Source organism: Desmodus rotundus, chromosome X (assembly GCF_022682495.2).
Source record: "Desmodus rotundus isolate HL8 chromosome X, HLdesRot8A.1, whole genome shotgun sequence".
NCBI lineage: Eukaryota > Metazoa > Chordata > Mammalia > Chiroptera > Phyllostomidae > Desmodus > Desmodus rotundus.
Window position 1 is genome coordinate 21,932,419 of NC_071400.1, and position 22,004 is coordinate 21,954,422.

At 36.6% G+C, this 22,004-nt stretch overlaps 1 protein-coding gene across 9 annotated transcripts in view; it reads left to right on the top strand.

The window, feature by feature from the left end:
* Positions 1-22,004, top strand: part of SMARCA1 (SNF2 related chromatin remodeling ATPase 1) — an 82,116-nt gene that overhangs the window by 53,835 nt on the left and 6,277 nt on the right. For all 9 annotated transcript variants that reach the window (XM_053917445.2, XM_071220248.1, XM_053917442.2 and 6 more), the window contains 3 exons: positions 3,107-3,239; positions 5,650-5,768; positions 5,883-6,095. In XM_053917445.2, the coding sequence (XP_053773420.1) occupies positions 3,107-3,239; positions 5,650-5,768; positions 5,883-6,095 (465 nt within the window). The remainder of the gene's footprint in view (positions 1-3,106; positions 3,240-5,649; positions 5,769-5,882; positions 6,096-22,004) is intronic.

The window sequence follows — 22,004 nt, forward strand, 5'->3', positions numbered from 1 at the left end:
CATGCAAGTCCAGGAAGCACAGAGAATCCCAAAGGAGATGGATGCAAAGAGGCCCCCTCCAAGACACATCATAATTAAAATGCCAAAGGTTAAAGATAGAGAGAAAATCTTAAAAGCAGAAAGAGAAAAGAAGTTAGTTACCTACAGGGGAGTTCCCATAAGACTTTCAGGTGATTTATCAAAAGAAACTTTATAGGCTGGAAGAGATTCACAAGAAATATTCAAATTCATGAAAAGTAGGGACCTACAGCCATGATTGCTCTACCCAGCAAAGCTATCACTTAGAATTAAAGGGCAGATAAAGAGCTTTATAGACAGGAAAAAAGCTAAAGGAGTTCATCATCACCAAACCATTATTATATGAAATATTAAAGGAACTTATTTAAGAAAAAGAAGATGAAAACTATGAATAATATAAATGGCAAAAATACATATCTATCAAAATTTCATCTAAACATCAAACGAAGCAAACAAGAACAGAGACAGAATAATGGACACGGAGAGTGTATTGATGGTTGCCAGATAGGAGGAGGTATGGGGGAGTGGGTGAAGAGGTGAGAGGATTAAGAAGTACAAATTGGTAGTTGCAGAATAGCCATGGGGCTGTAAAGTACAGTATAGGAAATAGAGTAGTTAAAGAACTTATACTCATGACCTATGGATGTGAACAGTGGTGGGGGGATTGCCTAAGGGAGTGGGGGCTGCTGGGTGGAGAGGGGCAAAGGGGGAAAAATCAGGATCACTATAATTGCATACTCAATAAAATATAATTTAAAAAATAAAAGCTAAAAGTTCCTAAATAGGGAACATTTCCATTTGAACAAAATATTATATTTTCTGGTCATTGGTGCTTTAATGAGTTTTATGAGTGTTATACTTCCAAAATAATTTGTAGAAGATTAAAAATTTATAGCATAAAAGGACCTTGGAAAATAATAAACAAAAATGTGAACTGAATGATACCACATAAGTATAAAAAGTTGAGAGCAAGATTTATTCATTCAACAAATTCTTTTGAACAAAATTCAAGGCACAGTGCTAGAATATGTTCCCCATTAATTATCCAAAGATAGTTTTTATATTTATATCTTATTTATTATATAGGTCTTTTCTTTGGTATATGTTGTAATTTCATTGAATGCATTTTTAGAAATTATATTCACATCCTTTTTAACCACATGTCTGGAAGTCATAAATTTAAGTGTGAAATATTATTGCAATTGGATGAATATTGGAATTACCATGGAATAAACACTTAAATATTCATGTTTTATTTTAAAAATTTAGTTCCTGAGCACAAAACTAAATTTATGGTCTTAGAATTCTACTTGGTTTGCAGTATATTGTGATTATATAATATAATGTGAATACATACATTCTCAACTGAGAAATTGCTGAAGTTTGTAAATAGAAGTAAAATCAATCTTTTGTCCCTCCTAGTAGTTGAATGAATCTTTTGGTTGTTTTTGATATTTTGTATTTTTATTTTTTAATTTTTTTATTGTTCTCTTACAGTTGTCCCCATTTCCCCCCCATGACTCTCCCCTGGTCTACCCACTCCCACCCTCCACTTTCAGTCCTTCCCCCTACCCGCCATTGTCTTTGCCCATGGTCCTTTATACATGTTCCTTGACTTGCCCTAAGTAATTGTTTTTTAAAAATATTTAATTTATTTAAAAAAGAAACCCAAAGAGTTCACCCATTTCTCCTACCCTCCTACCTAATGCCTCTGGCAACTGCCACTGTTTTCTGTCTCTGTGAACTTAGTTTTTTTTAAGACTCCACATATAAGAGATCATACAGTATTTGTTGTACTCTTATTTCGCTTTACATAGTACCCTCAAGGTCCATTCATGCTGTCACAGCTGGCAAGATTTTATTCTTTTTTTTAAAGGCTGAGTAATATTCCAGTGTTTGTATGTGTGTGTCTGTCTGTATCACAATTTCCTTATTCATTCATCCACTGATGGAGAATTAGCTTGTTTCCACATTTTGGCTATTGTAAATAGAGCTGCAATGAACATGGGGGTACATATATCTTTTTGAAATAGTGGTTTCATTTTCTTCAGATAAATACTCCAAAGTTGAATTGCTGGATCATTTGGTGGTTTTATTTTTAAATTTGTGAGGAACCTTAATACTGTTTTCTCTAGTGGCTGCACCAATTTACATATCCACCAGCACTGCACAAGGGTTCCCTTTTCTCCACTTCCTCATCCCCACTTACTTCTACAATACTCTTTTTGATAATAGCCGTTCTAACAGGTACAAGTTGATATCTCATTGTGGTTTTGATTTGCATTTCCCTGAAGATAATGATGTAGAGCATTTTTTCATGTGCCTGTTGGCCATCAGTATGTCTTCTTTGGTAAAATGTCTACTCAGATCTTCTGCCCATTTTTAATTTTCTTTTTTTGTGTGTGATTGAGTTGTCTGGCTTATTTATATATTTTGGACATTAGCCCCTTTATCAGATATATGATTTGCAAATATTTTCTCCCATTCAGTAGGTTTCCTTTTCATTTTGTTGATGGTTTCCTTTGCTGTGTAGAAGCTTTTTATTTTGATGTAGTCTCACTTGTTTATTTTTACTTTTGTTGTTTTTGCTTTTGGTGCCTTGGTTGCAGGTTCAGTCACCGATGGAGGCACAAGAGGCGACTGATCAATGTTTCTCTCCCTTTCTTTCTCCCTCCCGTCCCCTCTCTCTAGAAATAAAAAAAAAAAAAAAAAAAAGAAGAGAAAAAAAACCCACTGAAGTTTTGGAATGTCTGGACTTCATTTATATTAGTGTTTTAATGCATTTGTATTTTAATGTAGTAGGCATCTATAAAATATGGGGTTAAAAACTGTATAATATCTTGAAAATATAAGCCAGTTTTTAGTACTTAGAGAGAAGTACATTCTCTTCGTGATAGAAAAGCAGTTATTTTTATAAATAAGACTCATTCAACTTTGGATTCCAAGATAAAAAACTTGGTATGTTATGAGGAGAAACATTTTAAGTCTTTTAAACAGTTTTAATGTATCTTTGTATAGAAGTAAATAGAACAATAAATGGATTTGTTAATTTAACCTTGATTGATGATGCTTAATTTTCTGTTAACAGGGATTCACAAACTGGACTAAGCGAGATTTTAACCAATTTATTAAAGCAAATGAGAAGTATGGAAGAGATGACATTGATAATATAGCTCGAGAAGTGGAGGGCAAAACCCCTGAGGAGGTCATGGAGTACTCAGGTTTGTATATAACTTCAGATCTGGTATCCAATTGTAATGTTATTCATTTCTTTAGTGTCAATTTAATTGTGCCATTGTTCAGAGATCTTTTAAACTTTTAGGGATAAAGTACATAAATATAATTACGTTTCTATGAAAATGTTTTGACTTATCAAAACGAAGTGACTGCTGTTGTCTATAGTAGTTAGCTGATGCGGCAATGTAAAGCCCTGATGAAACAAGGCTACTGGATGAGCACTGACAAAATATGTTTCTCACTTTCCCACCTCTGGAATTTGGTCCTTTTCTGGGTAAGTCTGAGACTTCAGGTTCAGCAGGTTGAATTATTGTCTTTCTAGGTCATCCTTGAAGTAGAGAATTCTTATTAGGCCCTTTTAGGTCCTCGGACACTGTCAGGTTTCCAGTCAAGTCCAGGCACATCATGTGGGTTCCATTAACTCCAGGCAAGCTGGAAAAGATCTAAAAATACCGCTTGAATAAATCTGCTGATTGATCCTAGAATCATGTCTCTCATATTCATCTGTGTCTTTGGTCTTGACCAGAACTAGATTAGCTGCTGAAGCACATGGACTAATACAATTTCTACGTTACAGCATATTTAACCTCAGGCTTCTGAAACAAATTTTTATTACGAATAGATAATTAGCCCTGGCTGGTGTGGCTCAGTGGATTGAGTGCCAGCCTGTGAACCAAAGGGTTGACAGTTTGATTCCTAGTCAGGGTGCACGCCTGGGTTGCAGGCCAGGTCCCCAGTTGGGGGTGCGCGAGAGGCAGCCGCACATTGATGTTTCTCTCTTCTTTCTCCCTCCTTTCCCCTCTAAAAATAAATAAATATTTAAAAAATAAAAATAGGTAATTATGTCTAGGAAATTTTCTCTATGTAGAATAGGAAGTTTCTAACTTTCAAATAGGTTGAGCTCTCAAATGTAGTCTAAATATTAGCTGTTTAGCACATTTTTTCCCATAGAAACAATGTTACGAAGTAGGTTTATATTTCTATGCTAGCCCCTCAAATCCTGTTTAGCTTAATTCAAATTCTATAGGAAACATTACAATACTAATAAATATATCAAGTATTAATACAGGCCGGGACCAGCTCTTAAAGTATCTATACTGTTAGTACTTGAAGAAATCCAGGTTTAATTAGAGAATATTTTAGAGGTTGATTATATTGAGTTTTTAGTTCATATAAATCAAGTTTATGAACTTCCTTTTTCTTGATACCAGCATAATATTTCTGTTACTCTTAAGCTTTATCATATAAGTTGAGGAGATTTGGGGGCTTAGAGAGGGGAAAAATAGATGAGAGGGAGAAATTTTAGCAGCAAGAGGTAAATGAAAAGAGTGGCAAAAGATATGTGCAGAGTGATTTTCTGAAGTAGAATTTTCTTCAAAATAGCATCAGTGTATATGAAATTGGAAGAAAACAAGTGATTCAAAAAGACACCATGTCAGATGTTTTCTCAAATTTGACACCAGGTCTAAAGCATGCCTAGCTCAGGACAACTTAATTGGGTCTCTTCCAGACAGTGGGGAGATTGCAATGGGTTAATGCAGTTGGTTGCAATAAGAGAAGAAATGAGTACAATTAGCTGTTCATAAGTATCTTATACATAGCAGGTATTTATTTAAATATGTATAGAATGAATAAGTGAGGGAATGAATAATGAGTGCAGGTGCTTATAAAAATCAGGGCGGGCTAACATTTCTTTCTTGATAGGCTTAAAAAAATTGAGAGTGTAGAGTATGTCATTAAAAAGGATTTTCATTCAAGCCATATTAATGCAGCCAGATTATTGACCTCATTTATAAAATTTGGGTGGCTTGGTGTTTTGTTTTGTTTTTTAGAAACTAGGCTATTCCAAGTGATTAAAAAAAAAAAAAGAAGTTAACATACAGGCCATTGGAAATACTGTGAGGTCAGTGAGTGATTCCAAAAATGAAGCAATGATTTCAGTAGAATTGCTGCTTCATGTTTGAATGATCTGTTGATAATGGTTTTATTTTTGCTTTTGCTTGCTGGGAACCTATATTTTCTAAGTTAATATGGTCACCCTATCTCCTGTCTTACGTTATGTTTTTGGTCCCTTCTATATCTTGTTTGAGTAAAAACATCACCTAAATCAGTATCTGTAGTATCTTGAAATCCTATCATTTGGGATGGATAATTAAAAATGCTATCATATTTCATGAAAGGAAACTCACTAACCTAAAACCTTCTTGTTGATGGTCTAACTTTTAAACGAAAAGTTGGGGTATTTAACAACTGAACATACTGTATACAGATGAATCTGAATCTTAATTGTAAACATAATTTTATTGTATCCTTTTCTGTTAATTATTTATTGTACATTTCCTTGGATTCTTTTTCTTAAGATGATAGCATTCTAAAGTAATAACTGTTTTTCAGCTGTGTTTTGGGAACGTTGCAATGAATTACAGGACATTGAGAAAATCATGGCTCAAATTGAACGTGGGGAGGCAAGAATTCAACGCAGGATCAGTATCAAGAAAGCCCTGGATGCCAAAGTACTATATTTCATAATTGTAAAATTATTATTAGATTGTTTTAACTGATATGGTGATTAGCTTTGACATGTTACTGCACATTTAGTTAAACCAATAATTTGTTTAAATTCACAGATTGCAAGATACAAAGCTCCATTTCATCAGTTACGTATTCAGTATGGAACCAGCAAAGGAAAGAACTATACTGAGGAAGAGGATAGATTCTTGATTTGTATGTTACATAAAATGGGCTTTGATAGAGAGAACGTGTATGAAGAATTAAGACAATGTGTACGGAATGCTCCTCAGTTTAGATTTGACTGGTTTATCAAGTCTAGAACTGCTATGGTATGTATTCCTTTCTTACTTTTTTGTTCCAACTTTTATTTTGGAAATTTCAAATATTATATATCCTTCACTTAGATTCTCTAATCGTTAACATTTGCCACATTGGTTTTCTCCCCCTCCACCCACGTGTGTGTGCATATGTGTGTGTATATATACTTAGAATCTATATATAAATGTAGAATCTATATTTTGAGTTCAGAAATACATATCTGTACTATATATAACTGAACCATTTAAAAGTAAGTTGCACATATCATTAGGGTTCACCTCTAAATATATCAGCATTCGTCTAAAAATAAGGACGTTTTCCTACATAACCACAATATCATTATCCTACCTGAAAATGTTAACACTGATTCAGTAATGTTATCCAGTATACAGTCCATGAACAAAATTTTCAGCTGTCCTGAAAGTATGTTTCATAGTGTTGCTTAAACTTAATGATCCAAAGATCACATATTACATTTGGCTCTTGAGTCTCTTCAGTCTCTTTTAATTACAACTTTTCATTTGCTCATTGTTAGATCTAGGTTAAGCATTTTTGTCAAGAATGCTACGTAAGTGATTTGTACTTTTTATTGTAGTGCATCAGGAAGCACATGATGGGTTGTCACTCTTGATGATGCTAAGTTTTTTTTTAATTTAATTTTTATTGTATTTCCATTATCATTTAGTCCCCTTATACCTCCCTCCTCCCAGCAATCACCACACTGTTGTCCATGTCCATGAGTCCTTTTTGCTTTTTGCTCAATCCCTCCACCTCCTAACTTCCCTGCCTTCCCTAGCTGTCATCCTGCTGTCCATCTATGAGTCTGTCCCCATTTTCCTGGTTAGTTCAGTTTGCTCATTAGATTCCACATGTGAGTGAAATCATATGGTATTTGTCTTTCTCTGACTGGCTTATTTCACTTAGCATAATGTTCTCTAGGTCCATCCATACCATCACAAACATTAAAATTTTCTTCTTTTTTATGGCCAAGTAGTATTCCATTGTGTAAATGTCCCATAGTTGTTTTATCCACTCATCTACTGATGGACACTTGGGCTGCTTCCATATCTTGGCGATTGTAAATAATGCTGCAATGAACATAGGGGTGCTTATATTCTTTCGAGTTAGTGTTTTGGGTTCCTTCAGATATAGTCTGAGAAGTGGGGTTGCTGGGTCAAAAAGGCAGATCCATTTTTAATTTTTTGAGGTATCTCCATACTGCTTTCCACAGTGGCTGTGCCGATTTGCATTCACACCCATAGTGCAAAAAGGTTCCCCTTTCTCCACATCTTCACCAGCACTTGTTTGTTGATTTATTGATGAGAGCCATTCTGACAGATGTGAGATGATACCTCAATATGGTTTTAATTTACATTTCTCTGAGGATTAGTGACATTGAGCATCTCTTCATATGTCTATCTGTATGTCCTCTTTGGAGAAGTATCTATTCAGGTTCTTTGCCCAGTTTTTAATTGGCTGGTTTGGTTTTTTTTTGGTGTTGAGTTTTGTAAGTTCTTTATAAATGTGTTAGTGTATATGTCCTCCCATTCTGTGGGTTTTCTTTTTATTTTATTGATGATTTCCTTAGCTATGCAATACCTTTCTAGTTTGATATAGACCCTTTTATTTATTTTTTGTTTCCCTTTCCTGGGGAGATATATCTGATAAAATATTGCTACAAGCAATGTCCAAGATTTTGCTGCCTATGTTTTTTTCTATGATTTTTATGGTTTCAGGTCTAATATTTAAGTCTTTGACCCATTTTGTGTTTGTTCTTGTGTGTGGTATAAAAAGGTGGTTTAGTTTCACTTTTCTGTAAGTATCTGTCCCAATTTTCCCAACACCATTTATTGAATAAACTATCTTTAGCCCATTTTATTTGCTTGCTTCCTCTGTTGAATATTAATTGGCTATAAAGATGTGGGTTTATCTCTGGGCTCTCTATTCTGTTCCATTGATCTGTGTGTTTTTATGCCAGTACCATGCTGTTTTGATTACTGTGGCCTTATAGTGTAGTTCGATATTAGGTGGTGTCATTCCTCCAACTTTGTTCTTCTTTCTCAGGATCACTGTTGCTATGTGGGGCCGTTTGTGGTTCCATATAAATTTTTGAAATGTTTGTTCTAGTTCTGAGAATTAAGTCAGTGGAATCATGATAGGAATTGTGTTGAATCTCTAAATCGCTTTGGGCAGTATGGACATTTTAATGATGTTATTTCTTCCTACCCTTGAACACGGTATGTGCTGCCACGTATTTGTATCTTCTTCAGTTTCTTTCTTCAGCATTTACAATGTTCTGAATATAGGGCTTTTAAATACTTGGTTACATTTTTTACTAGGTATTTTATTCTTTTTGAATCAGTTGTAAATGGGATTTTTAAAAATTTCCCTTTCTGTCAGTTTGTTATTGTCATATAAAAATGCAGCTGATTTTTGGATATTGTGTATCCTGCTGATTTGCTGTATTCAGTACTCAGTTCTCATAGTTTCTTAGTGGAATCTTTGGGATTCTGTATGTACAGTATCATGTCATCTGCCAATAAAGACAGTTTTACTTCTTCTTTTCCAATTTGGATGCCTTTTATTTCTTCTTGTCTGCTGTGGCTGGACTTCCAGTACTATGTTGAATAAGAGAGGTGAAAGTGGACATCCCTGTCTTATTCCCTTTTTTAAGGGAAATACTTGTAGTTTTTGCCCTTTGAGTATGATGCTGGCAGTGGGTTTGTCATATATGGCCTTTATTATGTTTTAGTATGTTCCCTCTATTCCCACTTTACTGAGAGTTTTTATCATAAATGGATGCTGGATTTTATCAAATGCTTTTTCTGCATCTATTTATATGATCATGTAATTTTTATCCTTCATTTTGTTTATGTGGCAAACTACATTTATTGATTTGTGAACATTGTACCACTCTGCATTCCCAGAATAAATCCCACTTGATCATGGTGTATGGTCTCTTTGATGTATTGCTGTATTCGGTTTGCTAATATTTTGTTGAGGAATTTAGCGTCTATCTTCATCAGGGATATTGGTCTATAATTTTCTTTTTGTAGTGTCTGTGTGTGGTTTTGGAATTAGGATAGTGCTGGCCTCATAAAATGAGCTTTGGAACCTTCCCCTCTGTTGAATTTTTTGAAATACTTTGAGAAGGAGAGGTGTTAGTTACTCTTCGAAAGTTTGGTACAATTCACCTGTGAAGCCATCTGGTCCAGGGCTTTTGTTTGTTGGGAGATTTTATATTACTGCTTCAATTTCACTAGGTGTAATCTGTCTATTCAGAACCTCTCATTCTTTCTGATTTAGTTTTGGAAGATTGTATGTTTCTAGGAATTTATCTATTTCATCCAGTTTTCCAGTTTGTTGGCATGCAGTTAGTCATTCAAAACATTTTCTTACCTATTTATTTGGTGTCAGTTTTTATTTCTCCTGTATTATTTCAGATTTTATTTATTTGGGATCTCTCTTTTTTTCTTGATGAGTCTGGTTAAAGGTTTATAAATATTGTTTATCTTTTCAAAGAACCAGTTTTTGCATTCATTGATCTTTTGTATAATTTTAAAGACTATTTCATTTATTTCTGCTCTGACCTTTATTATTTCTTTTTTTCTACTCGATGTGGGCTTTGTTGGTGTTTTTGAAGTTCCTTTAAGGGTAACATTTGATTGTTTATTTGAGCTTTTTCTTGTGTTTTGAGATAGGCCGGTAATGCTATGAATTAACCTTAAGGTTGCTTTCCCAGTGTGTCATAGATTTTGAATTGTTGTGTCCTCATTTTCATTTGTTTCAAGGTATCTTTTGATTTCTTCCTTGATCTCATTGTTGACCCATTCACTATTTAATAACATGTTATTTAGCTTCCATGTCTTTGTGTGTTTTTCAGTGTTGTTCTTGTGATTGATTACTAGTTTCATAGCTTGTGGTCAGAGAAGATGCTTGATATGATTTCATTCTTCTTAAATTTTTTGAGACCTTTTTTTGTGTCCTAACACATGGTCTTTCCTCGAAAACATTCCACGTGCATTTGAAAAGTATGTATATTGTGCTGCTTTGGGGTGAAATGCTCTGTAGATATCAATTAAATCCATTTGATCTAGTGTGTTATTTAAGGCTGCTGTCTCCTTTTTGATTTTCTGTCTGGAAGATCTATCCATTGAAGTCAATGGAGTGTTATTTCTTTCAATCTCTCCCTTTATGTGCATCAAGATTTGCTTCACATATTTAGGTGCTTCTGTGTTGCATGAGTAAATGTTGACTAGGGTTATATCCTCTTGTTGGATCATCCCCTTTGTCATTATGTAGTGTCCTTCTTCGTCTCTTCCTATAGCCTTAGTTTTAAAGTTTATTTTGCCTGATATAAATACTGGTACCCCAGCTTTTTTTCCCTTTCTACTTGCATGAAATATCTTGTTCCATCCCTTTAAGTCTGTGTATCTTTCAATCTGAGGTGTCTCTTGGAGGCAGCACATATATGGGTCTTGTGCATTCAGCTACTCTATGTGTTTTTGGTTGGAGCATTTATATGCCATTTACATGTAAGGTGATTATTGATAGATATGTATTTAGTGCCATTTTATTGTTAGACTATTTTCCTCTTTTTTTCTTTCTCTCTCTCTTTTTTTTTTTCTTCTGAAAGCAAGCCCTTTAACATTTGTTGCAGTACTTGTCTGATGTTAACAAACTGCTTTAGTTTTTCCTTGTCTGGGAAGCTCCTTATTTCTCTTACTATTTTAAATGATAGACTTGCTGGGTAAAGTAGCCTTAGTTGTAGGTCTTTGTTTTTCATCACCTTGAATATTTCACACCTCTCCCTTCTGTCCTGAAATATTTCTGTTGAGAAATCAGATGACAGTCTAATTGGTGCTCCCTTGTATGTAGCTACCTGCTTTTCTCTTGTGGCTTTTAGGATTCTCTCCTTGTCTTGAAGCTTTGGCATTTTAATTATGATGTGTTTTGGTGTAGGCCTCTTTGAGGCCAACCTGTTTGGGTCTCTCTGAGCTTCCTGGACTTGTGTGTGTGTTTCCTTCGCCAGATTAGGAAAGTTTTCGGTCATTATTCCTTCAAACAGGTTCTCGATCCCTTGCTTGCTGTCTTCTCCTTCTGCTATGCCCATGATGTGGAAGTTGTTACACTTTATTTTGTCCAAAAAGTTTCTTAAGCTCCTCTCATGTTTTAAAATTCTTTTTCTGCTCTATGTGTATGTTTTTTTCTACCTTGTCTTCCAAAATCACTGATGTGACCCTTGGCTGCATCTAACCTACTGTTTATTCCTTCCAGTGTAGTTTTACTTCAGATAATTGCATTTTTTATTTCTGACTGGTCCATTTTTATGTCTTTTTCATGCTGTTGAGTATCCTTATAATAATTATTCTAAACTCTCTATGTGTTAAATTGTTTGCTTCCATTTCATCAAGATCATCTTCTGTGGAATTCTCTTGTTCTTTCATTTGGGATCTGTTTCTTTGTCTTCCCATTTTGGCTGCCTCTTTGTAAGCCTTGTCAGATGCTGCTTGTGACTGGCCCTGGTCAACTTGTTTGGAGCTAACAGTGATCCACAGCATGTGGCTCCCTCCAGTTGGCCTGTTTGTTTGCAGAAGGAACTAGGCTGCACACCAAGGCTGGCTTTTTTCAGCACCAGGACTGGGGTAGAGTCAGCTGAAGTCTCATAGAGCTCCCAGAAATCCATCTTAGTTGTTAAACTGCTCATTGATATAGCCTCAAGTTGTAATTAGCAGCTCAGGTTGAGCTCCCCTGGGTGGGTCAGAATAACTCCTGCAGGCAGGGCTATTGCTTCTTGCCAGGCTTATGCCACTTGGAGGTCATTGCTCTGCCTGTGAAAGATGGCTTCTGAACAGTATGGGGGATGACTCAGCACAGGGATCCTGCTGGCTGTTCCTACAGTTCTCTCCCCAGAGACACCAACCGCAGGCTCTCCTCAAGTTTCTCTAGTCCACTCTGCCCTCCCTCTGCCAGAGCCCTGGGTAAGTAGCTGCAAATGAAATTTTGTGTTGGACCTTTAAGAAGCTCTCTGAGTATCCAACCATCTCTCCCTGGCAGACAGAAACCCTGCTGCTTTTCACAGCCAGATGTTATCTTCATTTCTTTCTTGGCTCTAGTACTGTAGGCTGGGGAGCCCAGCTTGGGGTTTAGACCTTAAACTTCTTTGGGGTAGCTGCCCCTGCCAGCTGCTGAAATATCCCTCCGCAACTTCAGCTGCCACCTGTGGGCACCCACCCAGCCCTCTTGCGACTCCTCTGCACTCCCTACAAGTCTCTTTGTGGTGAAGTGGTTTCTTCTGTTTGTCCCTGGTTATAAGTCTTCTCTCCAGCTAGGGTTCAGTTCGTTATTCAGGATGATTTCTCTACAATTCAGTTGTAACTCCAGATTGGTCCCGGGAAGATGTTAGTGTTGGTGATGCTAAGTTTGATTACTTGGTTAATATGGTGACCACTAGAGTTCTCCAATTTAAAGGTACACTTTCCCCTTTGTAATAAGGCAGATGATACTTAAAACTGTGTGTCTAACTTAAAGATTTATTTCATTTATTTTAAAAAGGTTTTATTTATTTACTTTTAGAGAGAGGGGAAGGGAGGGAGAAGGAGAGGGAGAAACATGAGAGAGAAACATTTGATTGTTTGGCTCTTACGTGTGCTCATTGGGGGACTGAACCTGCAACCCAGGCATGTGCCCTGACCAGGAATTGAACTGGTAACCTTTCTCTTTGCAGGATGATGCCCAACCAACTGAGCCACACCAGTCAGAGCAAGGATTTATTTTTAATGATAAAGAATTGGTGCCTAAGTCGAATCTTTATATTACATGACAGAGAATAATTAAGTAGAAGAGATACTTTTATTTTAGCTGCCTATAATTCACTCTGGTGCTTTCTAATGTGAATTGTGTTTCTGTTAAATTCTAGTGCTGCTCAGCAGTGTTCTGATGATATTGAAATAAATGCAACACATTTTTACTGTTGGCATCATCAGTCTTTTTTCAGCTGAGACAATTAAAACAAAAAGTAGCTTTATACAGCCTAACAATTAAAAGTAAACAGAAACTAACAATCCAAGTATTGAACATTTTTAAAGTATTTTCTATAAACCATAAATACGCTCTTGACCAAAGGTTCATAGAGGTGCAAAGATTTTGTTTGGTTGTGTATTTTCAGTTCAAGTTGAATAAAAAAGAAAAGAAAAATATCTGAGTTGCCATATTGAAGATGCTAATATTGGCAGATGCTTTACAAGATCATATATTCCTTAAAATTTTAGCACAAATTTGGAGTGTTTTTGGATTGTTATTAGAACATGTCTATCAAGTTTTTGGAATATGTAATGCTGGGAGAACTAGCAAATTGTTTGGATCAAGCCAGGATGCAAAAGGAACTAGAGAGACTGGAATGATGGATTCCTTGGATCTCATAGCATGACATTTAATGGAAATAAATGTAAAGTGCTATACTTGTTAAAAAATGAAGAGGTACATGTGTAAGATGCAGTAGAAAGTACTGGTAAGAGAATAAAAAAGATAAGAATCTATAGAATAAAGGGCTGACGGATGTAAGGAAGAATTGTTTGGCAGGATTCTTTGGATCATTGACATAGATTATTGAAGAACAATATAGAATAGCTTTTCTATTAGATTTGAAAATGAGATTCTGTTTTGATTGTCTGAAGGCTTTGGCAATGAGCTACTTAGCCTTTTAAGGTGCCTTCTAGCTCAGTGCATCTGTGACCGTGTTTAGCAGAGAACTCCTTTCAAAAGGCATGCATTTTTAAAGTTATAATTGATATATAACATTAGTTTTACAAATTTCTACAACATGTAAAAGACAAATGCCTACTTGCATTTTTTGGTTAATCATATTTTAGATCATACATGCCCTTTTATGTGATGGAACTTCTGCTGAATTTTGAGTATTATTTTAGTGATGTTTTACTATTTTAAAAAAGGTTGAGAGTTTAATGCTGTTTCCAGTTTCTATAATCATTAAACAAAAACAGTAGGATGAAACAGATTCAGAAGTCCAAGGAAAATCTTACATTTCTTGAAGAGTGAATATGACTGTAGAACTATATACCCTTATTTCATTTCCAAGAAAAAGCCAAGTATATTATTAACAACCACTAGATGTCTCTGAACTCCCTTGTAAATAATCTTTTTTCCTCCATCTTCTTTCTATAAAACATTACCTCTTTCTTTACCAAGATACTTATCTCTAATGTATATTTTTCAAAAGAGCAGATATTAACTATATAGGTGATTGCAAAATGAAACCTTCATTTTCTCTTTTGCAAATGAAGACATCTTTGTCTTTAATTACCTTCTGGAAGGTAGAATTTATGATTTCTAAGGAATCTTTTAAAATACATATTAGTTTATTTTATATTTAAATATTGTAATACAAACTGTTTACTTTTCTGACATACTGTTTTTATTTTCCTTCTGGGTAATGGATCATTTTTGCTTATATACCTGGATTTAGAGTACAGGTGGTATATTTTTAAATATGTATATATTGAGACCATCTTTTTTGGAATATTTTTTGATAATATCAATTATTGGGGAAGTGAGATAAGTCAGTCAGAGAAAGGCAAATACCATATGATTTTGCTTACATGTGGAATCTAAAGAACAATGTAAATGAATAAGTGAAACAAATACATTCGTAGATACAGAGAACAGACTGATGGCTGCCTCATGAGAGGAGGGTTGGGGGACTGGATAAATGAGGTGAAGGGATTGCGAAGTATAGATTGGTAGTTACAGAATAGTCACAGGGATGTATTTATTGATTTTATTTTATTTACTTTTTTATTGTTGTTCAAGTATAGTTGTCTCCATTTTCCTCCCACCCCCCCCTACCCTAGCTATCCCCCCTCTCCATCCTTGATCCTACCCACCTTTGGTTTTGTCCATGTGTCCTTTATAGATGTTCCTGAAAACCCTTCTCCCTTTTCCCCCTATTATCTCCTTCCACCTCCCCTCTGGTTACTGTCAGTTTGTTCTTTATTTCACTGTCTCTGGTTATATTTTGCTTGCTTGTTTTGTTTTGGTAATTAGGTTCCACTTATAGGTGAGATCATATGGTATTTATCTTTCACCACCTGGCTTATTTCACTTAGCATGGAATATTACACAGCAGAAGGAAAGAAGGAGTCACAGGGATGTAAAGTACAGCATAGGGAATATAGTCAATAATATTGTAATAATTGCATTACAGTATTGCCAGGTGGGCACTGAAAATTTCAGGGGAACACTTTAAAGTATATGATAGTCTAACCACTATGCTGTACACCTGAAACTAATACAAAATAATATTGAATATAAACTGTAATAGAAAAAATGAAAATAAAATGAAAAAGTAGATTATTCGTATTCCTAGGTGATCTCTCTGTCCCCACATTTAAAATAATTGCTCTTGTACAGTGAATCACATTCAAAATCTAGGAAGATTAAAAGAAGCAGTTGTGGTTTCCAAAGTCAAAATTCCTGGTTTCATTGAAAAATCCCATCTTAGAAATACAGAAGTTGTAATTTTAATTCATTATATATGTCACTGTGTTCTAATTAAAACCTTATTGATGTTTAAACTTTAAACTTAGCTTACTAAAGAAGCTATCTTTAAGCTCTGACTGGTGTGGCTCAGTGGATTGAGTGCCGGCCTGCAAACGAAAGGGTCACTGGTTCAATAACCAGTCAGGGCACATGCCGGGGTCACAGGCCAGGTCCCCGGTTGGGACATGCGAGAGTCAACAACACATTGATGTTCTTCTCCCTTTCTTTCTCCCTCCCTTCCCCTCTCTCTAAAAATAAATAAAATCATACAAAAAGAAAAAAAGTTATCTTTAAAAACAATCTTGTGGAAAGATAACTTTCTTCTTTCCCAGAGATACCAATAAATAGTATGGAAATACTTAGAAAAAAAGTAGAAACTTTGGTAGTTATGTTTTATTCTGAGATCTCAAAGTACTGAATTCATGGCTTCTGACTTAACAGTCTTAAAGAGCTTAAAGTCATGAACCTTCACTTCGACATATGCCTCACTTTGAAAGCCTTAAGCTAAAGGTTGAAGATTTCTCTGACACTCCTTTCCATTTAAAAGGTCTTGCTATACAAAAGAAAAAAGTTTTAGTTTCATTTCTCTGTGCTAAAAAGATTGTGATTTCTTTCTCTGAAAACTTCTGTAGTCTTTAATCAGTCTCTATTGAAGTACAAAAACAAGTAGGAAGGATATGATCATTTTAGATTTTTAAGCTCAGAGAGTGTGAATAGTCCGTCCCTACCATCCCTTTTCCTTCTCAGAAAAATGTCTTAAAATGGGATCTTAATCTTAGGACACTCAAAGACTATCAGAATGAAGGACTTTTACCAAATGACTATATAAAACTTCATATTTATATACTACCTTTTATATAATGCTTGCCAGTCCCTTTATCAACATTAATTCATTAATTTTCTTACCCTTAGTTTTAGGGCAAGGTATTGCCCTAAATGGATGTCAGGGTATTATCTCTGTTAATTTAGTGACAGACTAATGTGACTGGGAGATTTGAGAATATGAGAGATTCAAAAGAACTAGCACATTAGTCAGTTTACTGGAGGAACAGGTGGAAAGTACCTAAAGCTTAATCAGTACTTCTTTGGACCTCCTTAGATCCTTTTAAGTACTTAAAGGAGAAAAGCAGAATTTAAGTCTCTGAGATAAAGAACAGTTCTTTATAACAGTTTATTGTATCCTTTTCACGGTTACTTTGATTCTTAATTTAGTAAAAAAAAATTCATACCTTTTAACTTGTGGGGAGCTTTTTTCTTTCTTCTGTTAGCCAGCTAAAGGAACTATGTGCACATTGCCTGTGGCCATGTACCTTGGAGTGGAATCAAAGCATTAGTAATTAATTATTACAATTACCCTGCCTTTTGTAGTAGTTTAAGTGATTTTTTTTTCTGATAGAATCTCAGAGAGAATCAATCACATACTGTTGTATACAATGTAATAAAAATTTCATGTTATTACTGTTTGTTTTTAAATCAACATATTATTGATAAAGTGTTCTTATTTAAAACTAAGAACATTAAATTCCTCACTAGAATTTTGAGAGAAAAATACTTTTTAGAAAATATCACTATAGCTTTTTATAGGTGTATCAGTGATAGTGTTAGTTAGGATATTAGTTCATCACAGTCAGAGAGGGATTTTCTATTTATTTATTTATTTAATATTGATTATGCTATTACAGTTGTCCCATTCCCCCCTGCCTCACTCCACTCCATTATGCCCACCCCCTTCCTCCCACATTCGCCCCCTATAGTTCATGTCCATGGGTCATACTTATAAATTCTTTGGCTTCTACATTTCCTACATTATTCTTACCCTCCCCCTGTCTATTTTCCACCTATCATTTATGCTACTTATTCTCTGTACCTTTCCCCCCCTCCCCCTCCCCTGTTGATAACCCTCCATGTGAGCTCTATTTCTGTGGTTCCGTTTCTGTTCTAGTTGTTTGCTTAGTTTGCTTTTGTTTTTGTTTTAGGTGTGGTCGTTAATAACTGTGAGTTTGCTGTCATTTTTACTGTTCCTATTTTTTATCTTCTTTTTCTTAGATAAGTCCCTTTAACATTTCATATAATAAGGGCTTGGTGATGATGAACTCCTTTAACTTGACCTTATCTGAGAAGCACTTTATCTTCCCTTCCATTCTAAATGATGGCTTTGCTGGATAGCGCAATCTTGGATGTAGGTCCTTGCCTTTCATGACTTGGAATACTTCTTGCCAGCCCCTTCTTGCCTGTAAGGTCTCTTTGGAGAAATCAGCTGACAGTCTTATGAGAACTCCTTTGTAGGTAACTGTGTCCTTTTCTCTTGCTGCTTCTAAGATTCTCTCCTTATCTTTAATCTTGGCTAATATAATTATGATGTGCCTTGCTGTGTTCCTCCTCGGGTCCAGCTTCTTTGGGACTTTCTGAGCTTCCTGGACTTCCTGGAAGTCTATTTCCTTTGCCAGATGAGGGAAGTTGTCCTTCATTATTTGTTCAAATAAGTTTTCAATTTTTTGTTCTTCCTCTTCTCCTTCTGGCACCTCTATAATTCGGATGTTGGAACATTTCAAGATGTCCTGGAGGTTCCTAAGCCTCTCCTCATTTTTCCGAATTCTTGTTTCTTCATTCTTTTCTGGTTGGATGTTTCTTTCTTCCTTCTGGTCCTCACCATTGATTTGAGTCCCAGTTTCCTTCGCATCACTATTGGTTCCCTGTACATTTTCCTTTGTCTCTCTTAGCATAGCCTTCATTTTTTCATCTAGTTTTCGACCAAATTCAACCAATTCTGTGGGCTTCTTGATTACCAGTGTTTTGAACTGTGCATCTGATAGGTTGGCTATCTGTTCGCTGCTTAGTTGAATTATTTCTGGAGCTTTGAAGTGTTCTGTCATTTGAGCCTTTTTTTTTTGTCTTGGCGTGTCTGTTACTTAAAGGGGCAGGGCCTTAGGTGTTCCCAGGGCGGTGTAACGCTGGTCACTGCGCTGTGATGCTGTACGTGGGGGAGGGGCCGAGAGGGAGCAATGGCGCCGCTCCACTGTCTGCTGGATTTCAGTCACTCCCTCTGCTACCCACAATCAAATTGGGCCCTTCTGGTGCTCGTTCCCGAGTGGGTGGGTTCGTGCCCACTCTAGGCCCCTGTGGGTCTCTCCAACGACCTCTCCTGTGAGGCTGGGAGTTTCTCCTGCTGCCGCCCAACCCCCCCAGGTGTTTTCACTCAGAGGTTTGAGGCTTTATTTCGTCACGCTGGAGCCCTGGGTTACGTGGTCTGCTTCCCTCCCCGCCGTTCGCCCGGTTTATCTCTGCGCGAATGTGGGGCTGCAGGGTGCTACCCGCTGCTTTGCCTGCCCCATTCTCGCCACTCTGAGTCCGGCCCTCTAGGTTTATCTGTGTGTGAATGTGGGGCCGCAGGGTCTGCTAGTGGTCAGACTGCCTTCCCCGTTGGTCCCACACTCCGCCAGTCTCAGTCCCGCCAGGGCAACGTGAGTCCTCTCTGCCCCGGCTGCCCATCTCTGCCCCTCCTACCGGTCTGGATGAATGTTTGTTTTTTATTTCCTTGGTGTTGGACTTCCTTGCCGTTCGATTCTCTGTCAGTTCTGGTTGTGCGAGGAGGCGCAGTGTGTCTACCTACGCCGCCATCTTGGTTCTCCGAGAAGGATTTTCTTTATAGGTATGTTAGAAAAATGAAAGTAAAATTTAAAAATTTCCACCTTACTCTATAGTCACAGTAATATTTTTGTTGCTTATGCAGCATGGTCTAGAAAATTTTATAAAGCAGGCCACTCACAATTTTTGATTTTATATGTCAATCATTACTGGAGGTTAACAGCTAAAATTGATATTTTAGAGCATTATATTGTTAATGAAATGGGAGAAATATGAATTAATTCATGATTGGTAAAACTGGTAAACTGTAAAGTCTATTGATGAGCTCTTCTTGACTGTAGAATTATTAAAATGTTAAAAATGCAATATGGTTATGCTTATAGAGATATATTATTAACTCATGTACTTAAAAGATGAAAATGTCCCTTTACAGCCTTAATTTTGAAAAGGTTCTATATAGAGAAATCTATAGAGGAAGTAGTGTTTAACTTTGCCTTGAGGGTTAGACAAGAGGAATAGCTTCACAGAAGAGGCCCTTCTCGGAACTAAGAATTAAAAAAACTAGAAAGAGTTGGCCATGGAATTACGTTTAGAGTTGTGGAAACAGGATGTGCAAAGATATAAACAAGCTGAGCATATTCAGAAACTGCAAGGAGCTTGGTATGGTAGGGTATAAGTAGGGAAGTACTGGGAATAGCTGGGTGCCAAATTACAAAGGGTCCTCCCTGTCTGCTATATTGAAATCTTTGGTCTTTAGTCTATAGGAAGTAGGGAGCCATTGCAAGATTTAACAAATCAGTGACATGATCAGATTTACATTTTAGAAATACTGTTCTGCGTAAGTGGACAAATATCTACCTCAACTTCCAACTATAGGCTGATAACCCCACATTTATATCTCTTGTCTTTTCTCTGTTCCTCATCTTTTTTTCTTCCCTTGGCTAATGTATTACCATCTGCATTTTTCACTACTGTTGTCTTAATTTTTAAGTGCAACTAGTTTTTTCTAAAGGGACCAACATAGTACTTCTCTAGCTCAAAGATGGTTAATGAGATCCTTTTGTCAACTGAATTAAGTAAAATTTCTTAGTTCTTTGTTTCTAGGTTTTTTTTGTACTTTGATCCAAACTTAGTCTGACTGCACAGCATTTCCCCAGTTGGTTTCTACCAAACAATTGTACTAGGATTTGCAATTAGGTGATGTACAGAGCAAGGGTTCTGTGTTCAAATAGATTTGGGAAATTCTGATACTGAATCCTGCTCTGAGAAGTCCTGCCTTGAAGACACTTGTTTAACCTTTTTAAAACCCAGCACTTCCACACATGCGTGAACACAAAATACTTTCTTCTTTTGCCATAGCTCTTAACATTGCAGAACTGTGTTCCATTGGTCATTTTCCTGTTGTCTTTATTGATTTAGCATTTCTCTTCCCCGTGTGCTATTTTTTTCCTCCAACTCCATTCCTAAATCCAGCATGGGGAAATGGTGAGAGAAGGAGATAATTAGAGCAGAGAATTGTAGAACCAGTTTGAGACCACATGAACAACTCCTGTAACCCCAGGAAAATAGGGATAAAGATTTATAAAAATTTAGAGAGTTCTGGCCAAGATGGAGGTGTAGGTAGAAAAACTTTGCTTCCATGCACAACCAAAAGGAGGATAACAACCAATCTAAACACAATAAACAAACAGAAGTGCCAGAAAATCAAACTGCGTGGAACTTTGACAACCACAGAGTTAAAGAAGCATTCACCCAGATCAGTAGGAGGGGTGGAGACTGGCAGCTGAGTGGAGAGGCAAGGTGACACACTGCATGGGCAAGGCAGGGCTGGCTGAATGGAAAACTAAAGACTCAGAGCTAGCTGTGAACTACTGTGGGGATTGTCATGGCGGGAGAAACTCCCAGTCTCACACGAGAGAGTTTGCTGGAAAGTGGGCTAGAGCAGAGCAAGTGAGCTGCATTGTTCCCTCTCTGAGCCCTCCCCCACAGCCCCACAATGCATCAAAGAGGGTTGCTTCACCAGGATGAATACCTAAGTCCCTGCCCCCTTACAGTATAACAGGTGCACTGAGACAAAGAAATATGGCCCAAATGAAAGAACAGAGAAAAACTCCAGAAAAAGAGCTAAGCGACAAGGAGATAGACAGCCTATCTGATGCAGAGTTCAAAACACTGGTAATCAGGATGCCCACAGAACTGATTGAACTAGGTCGCAAAATGAAGGAACAAGTGAAGGCTACCCAAAGTGAAATAAAGCAAAATATACAGAGGACCAACAGTGAAGGGAAGGAAACTGGGACTCAAATCAATGATTTGGAACAAAAGGGAGAAATAAACATCTAATCAGAACAGAATGAAGAAACAAGAATTCAAAAAAATGGGGAGAGGCTTAGGAACCTCTGGGACAACTTTCAACCCTCTAACATCAGAATCATAGGGGTGCCAGAAGGAGAAGAGGAAGAGCAATAAATTGAAAACTTACTTGAAATAATAACAGAGAACTTCCCCAATCTGGTGAAGGAAATAGATTTCCAGGAAGTCCAGGAAGCCCAGAGAGTCCTAAAGAAATTGGACCCAAGGAGGAACACACCAAGACACATCATCATTAAGTTACCCAAGATTAAAGATAAAGAGAGAATCTTAAAAGCAGCAAGAGGAAAGGAGAGAGTTACCTACAAAGGAGTTCCCATAAGACTATGAGCTGATTTCTCAAAAGAAACATTGCAGGCAAGAAGGGGCTGGAAAGAAGTATTTGAAGTCATGAAAGGCAAGGACCT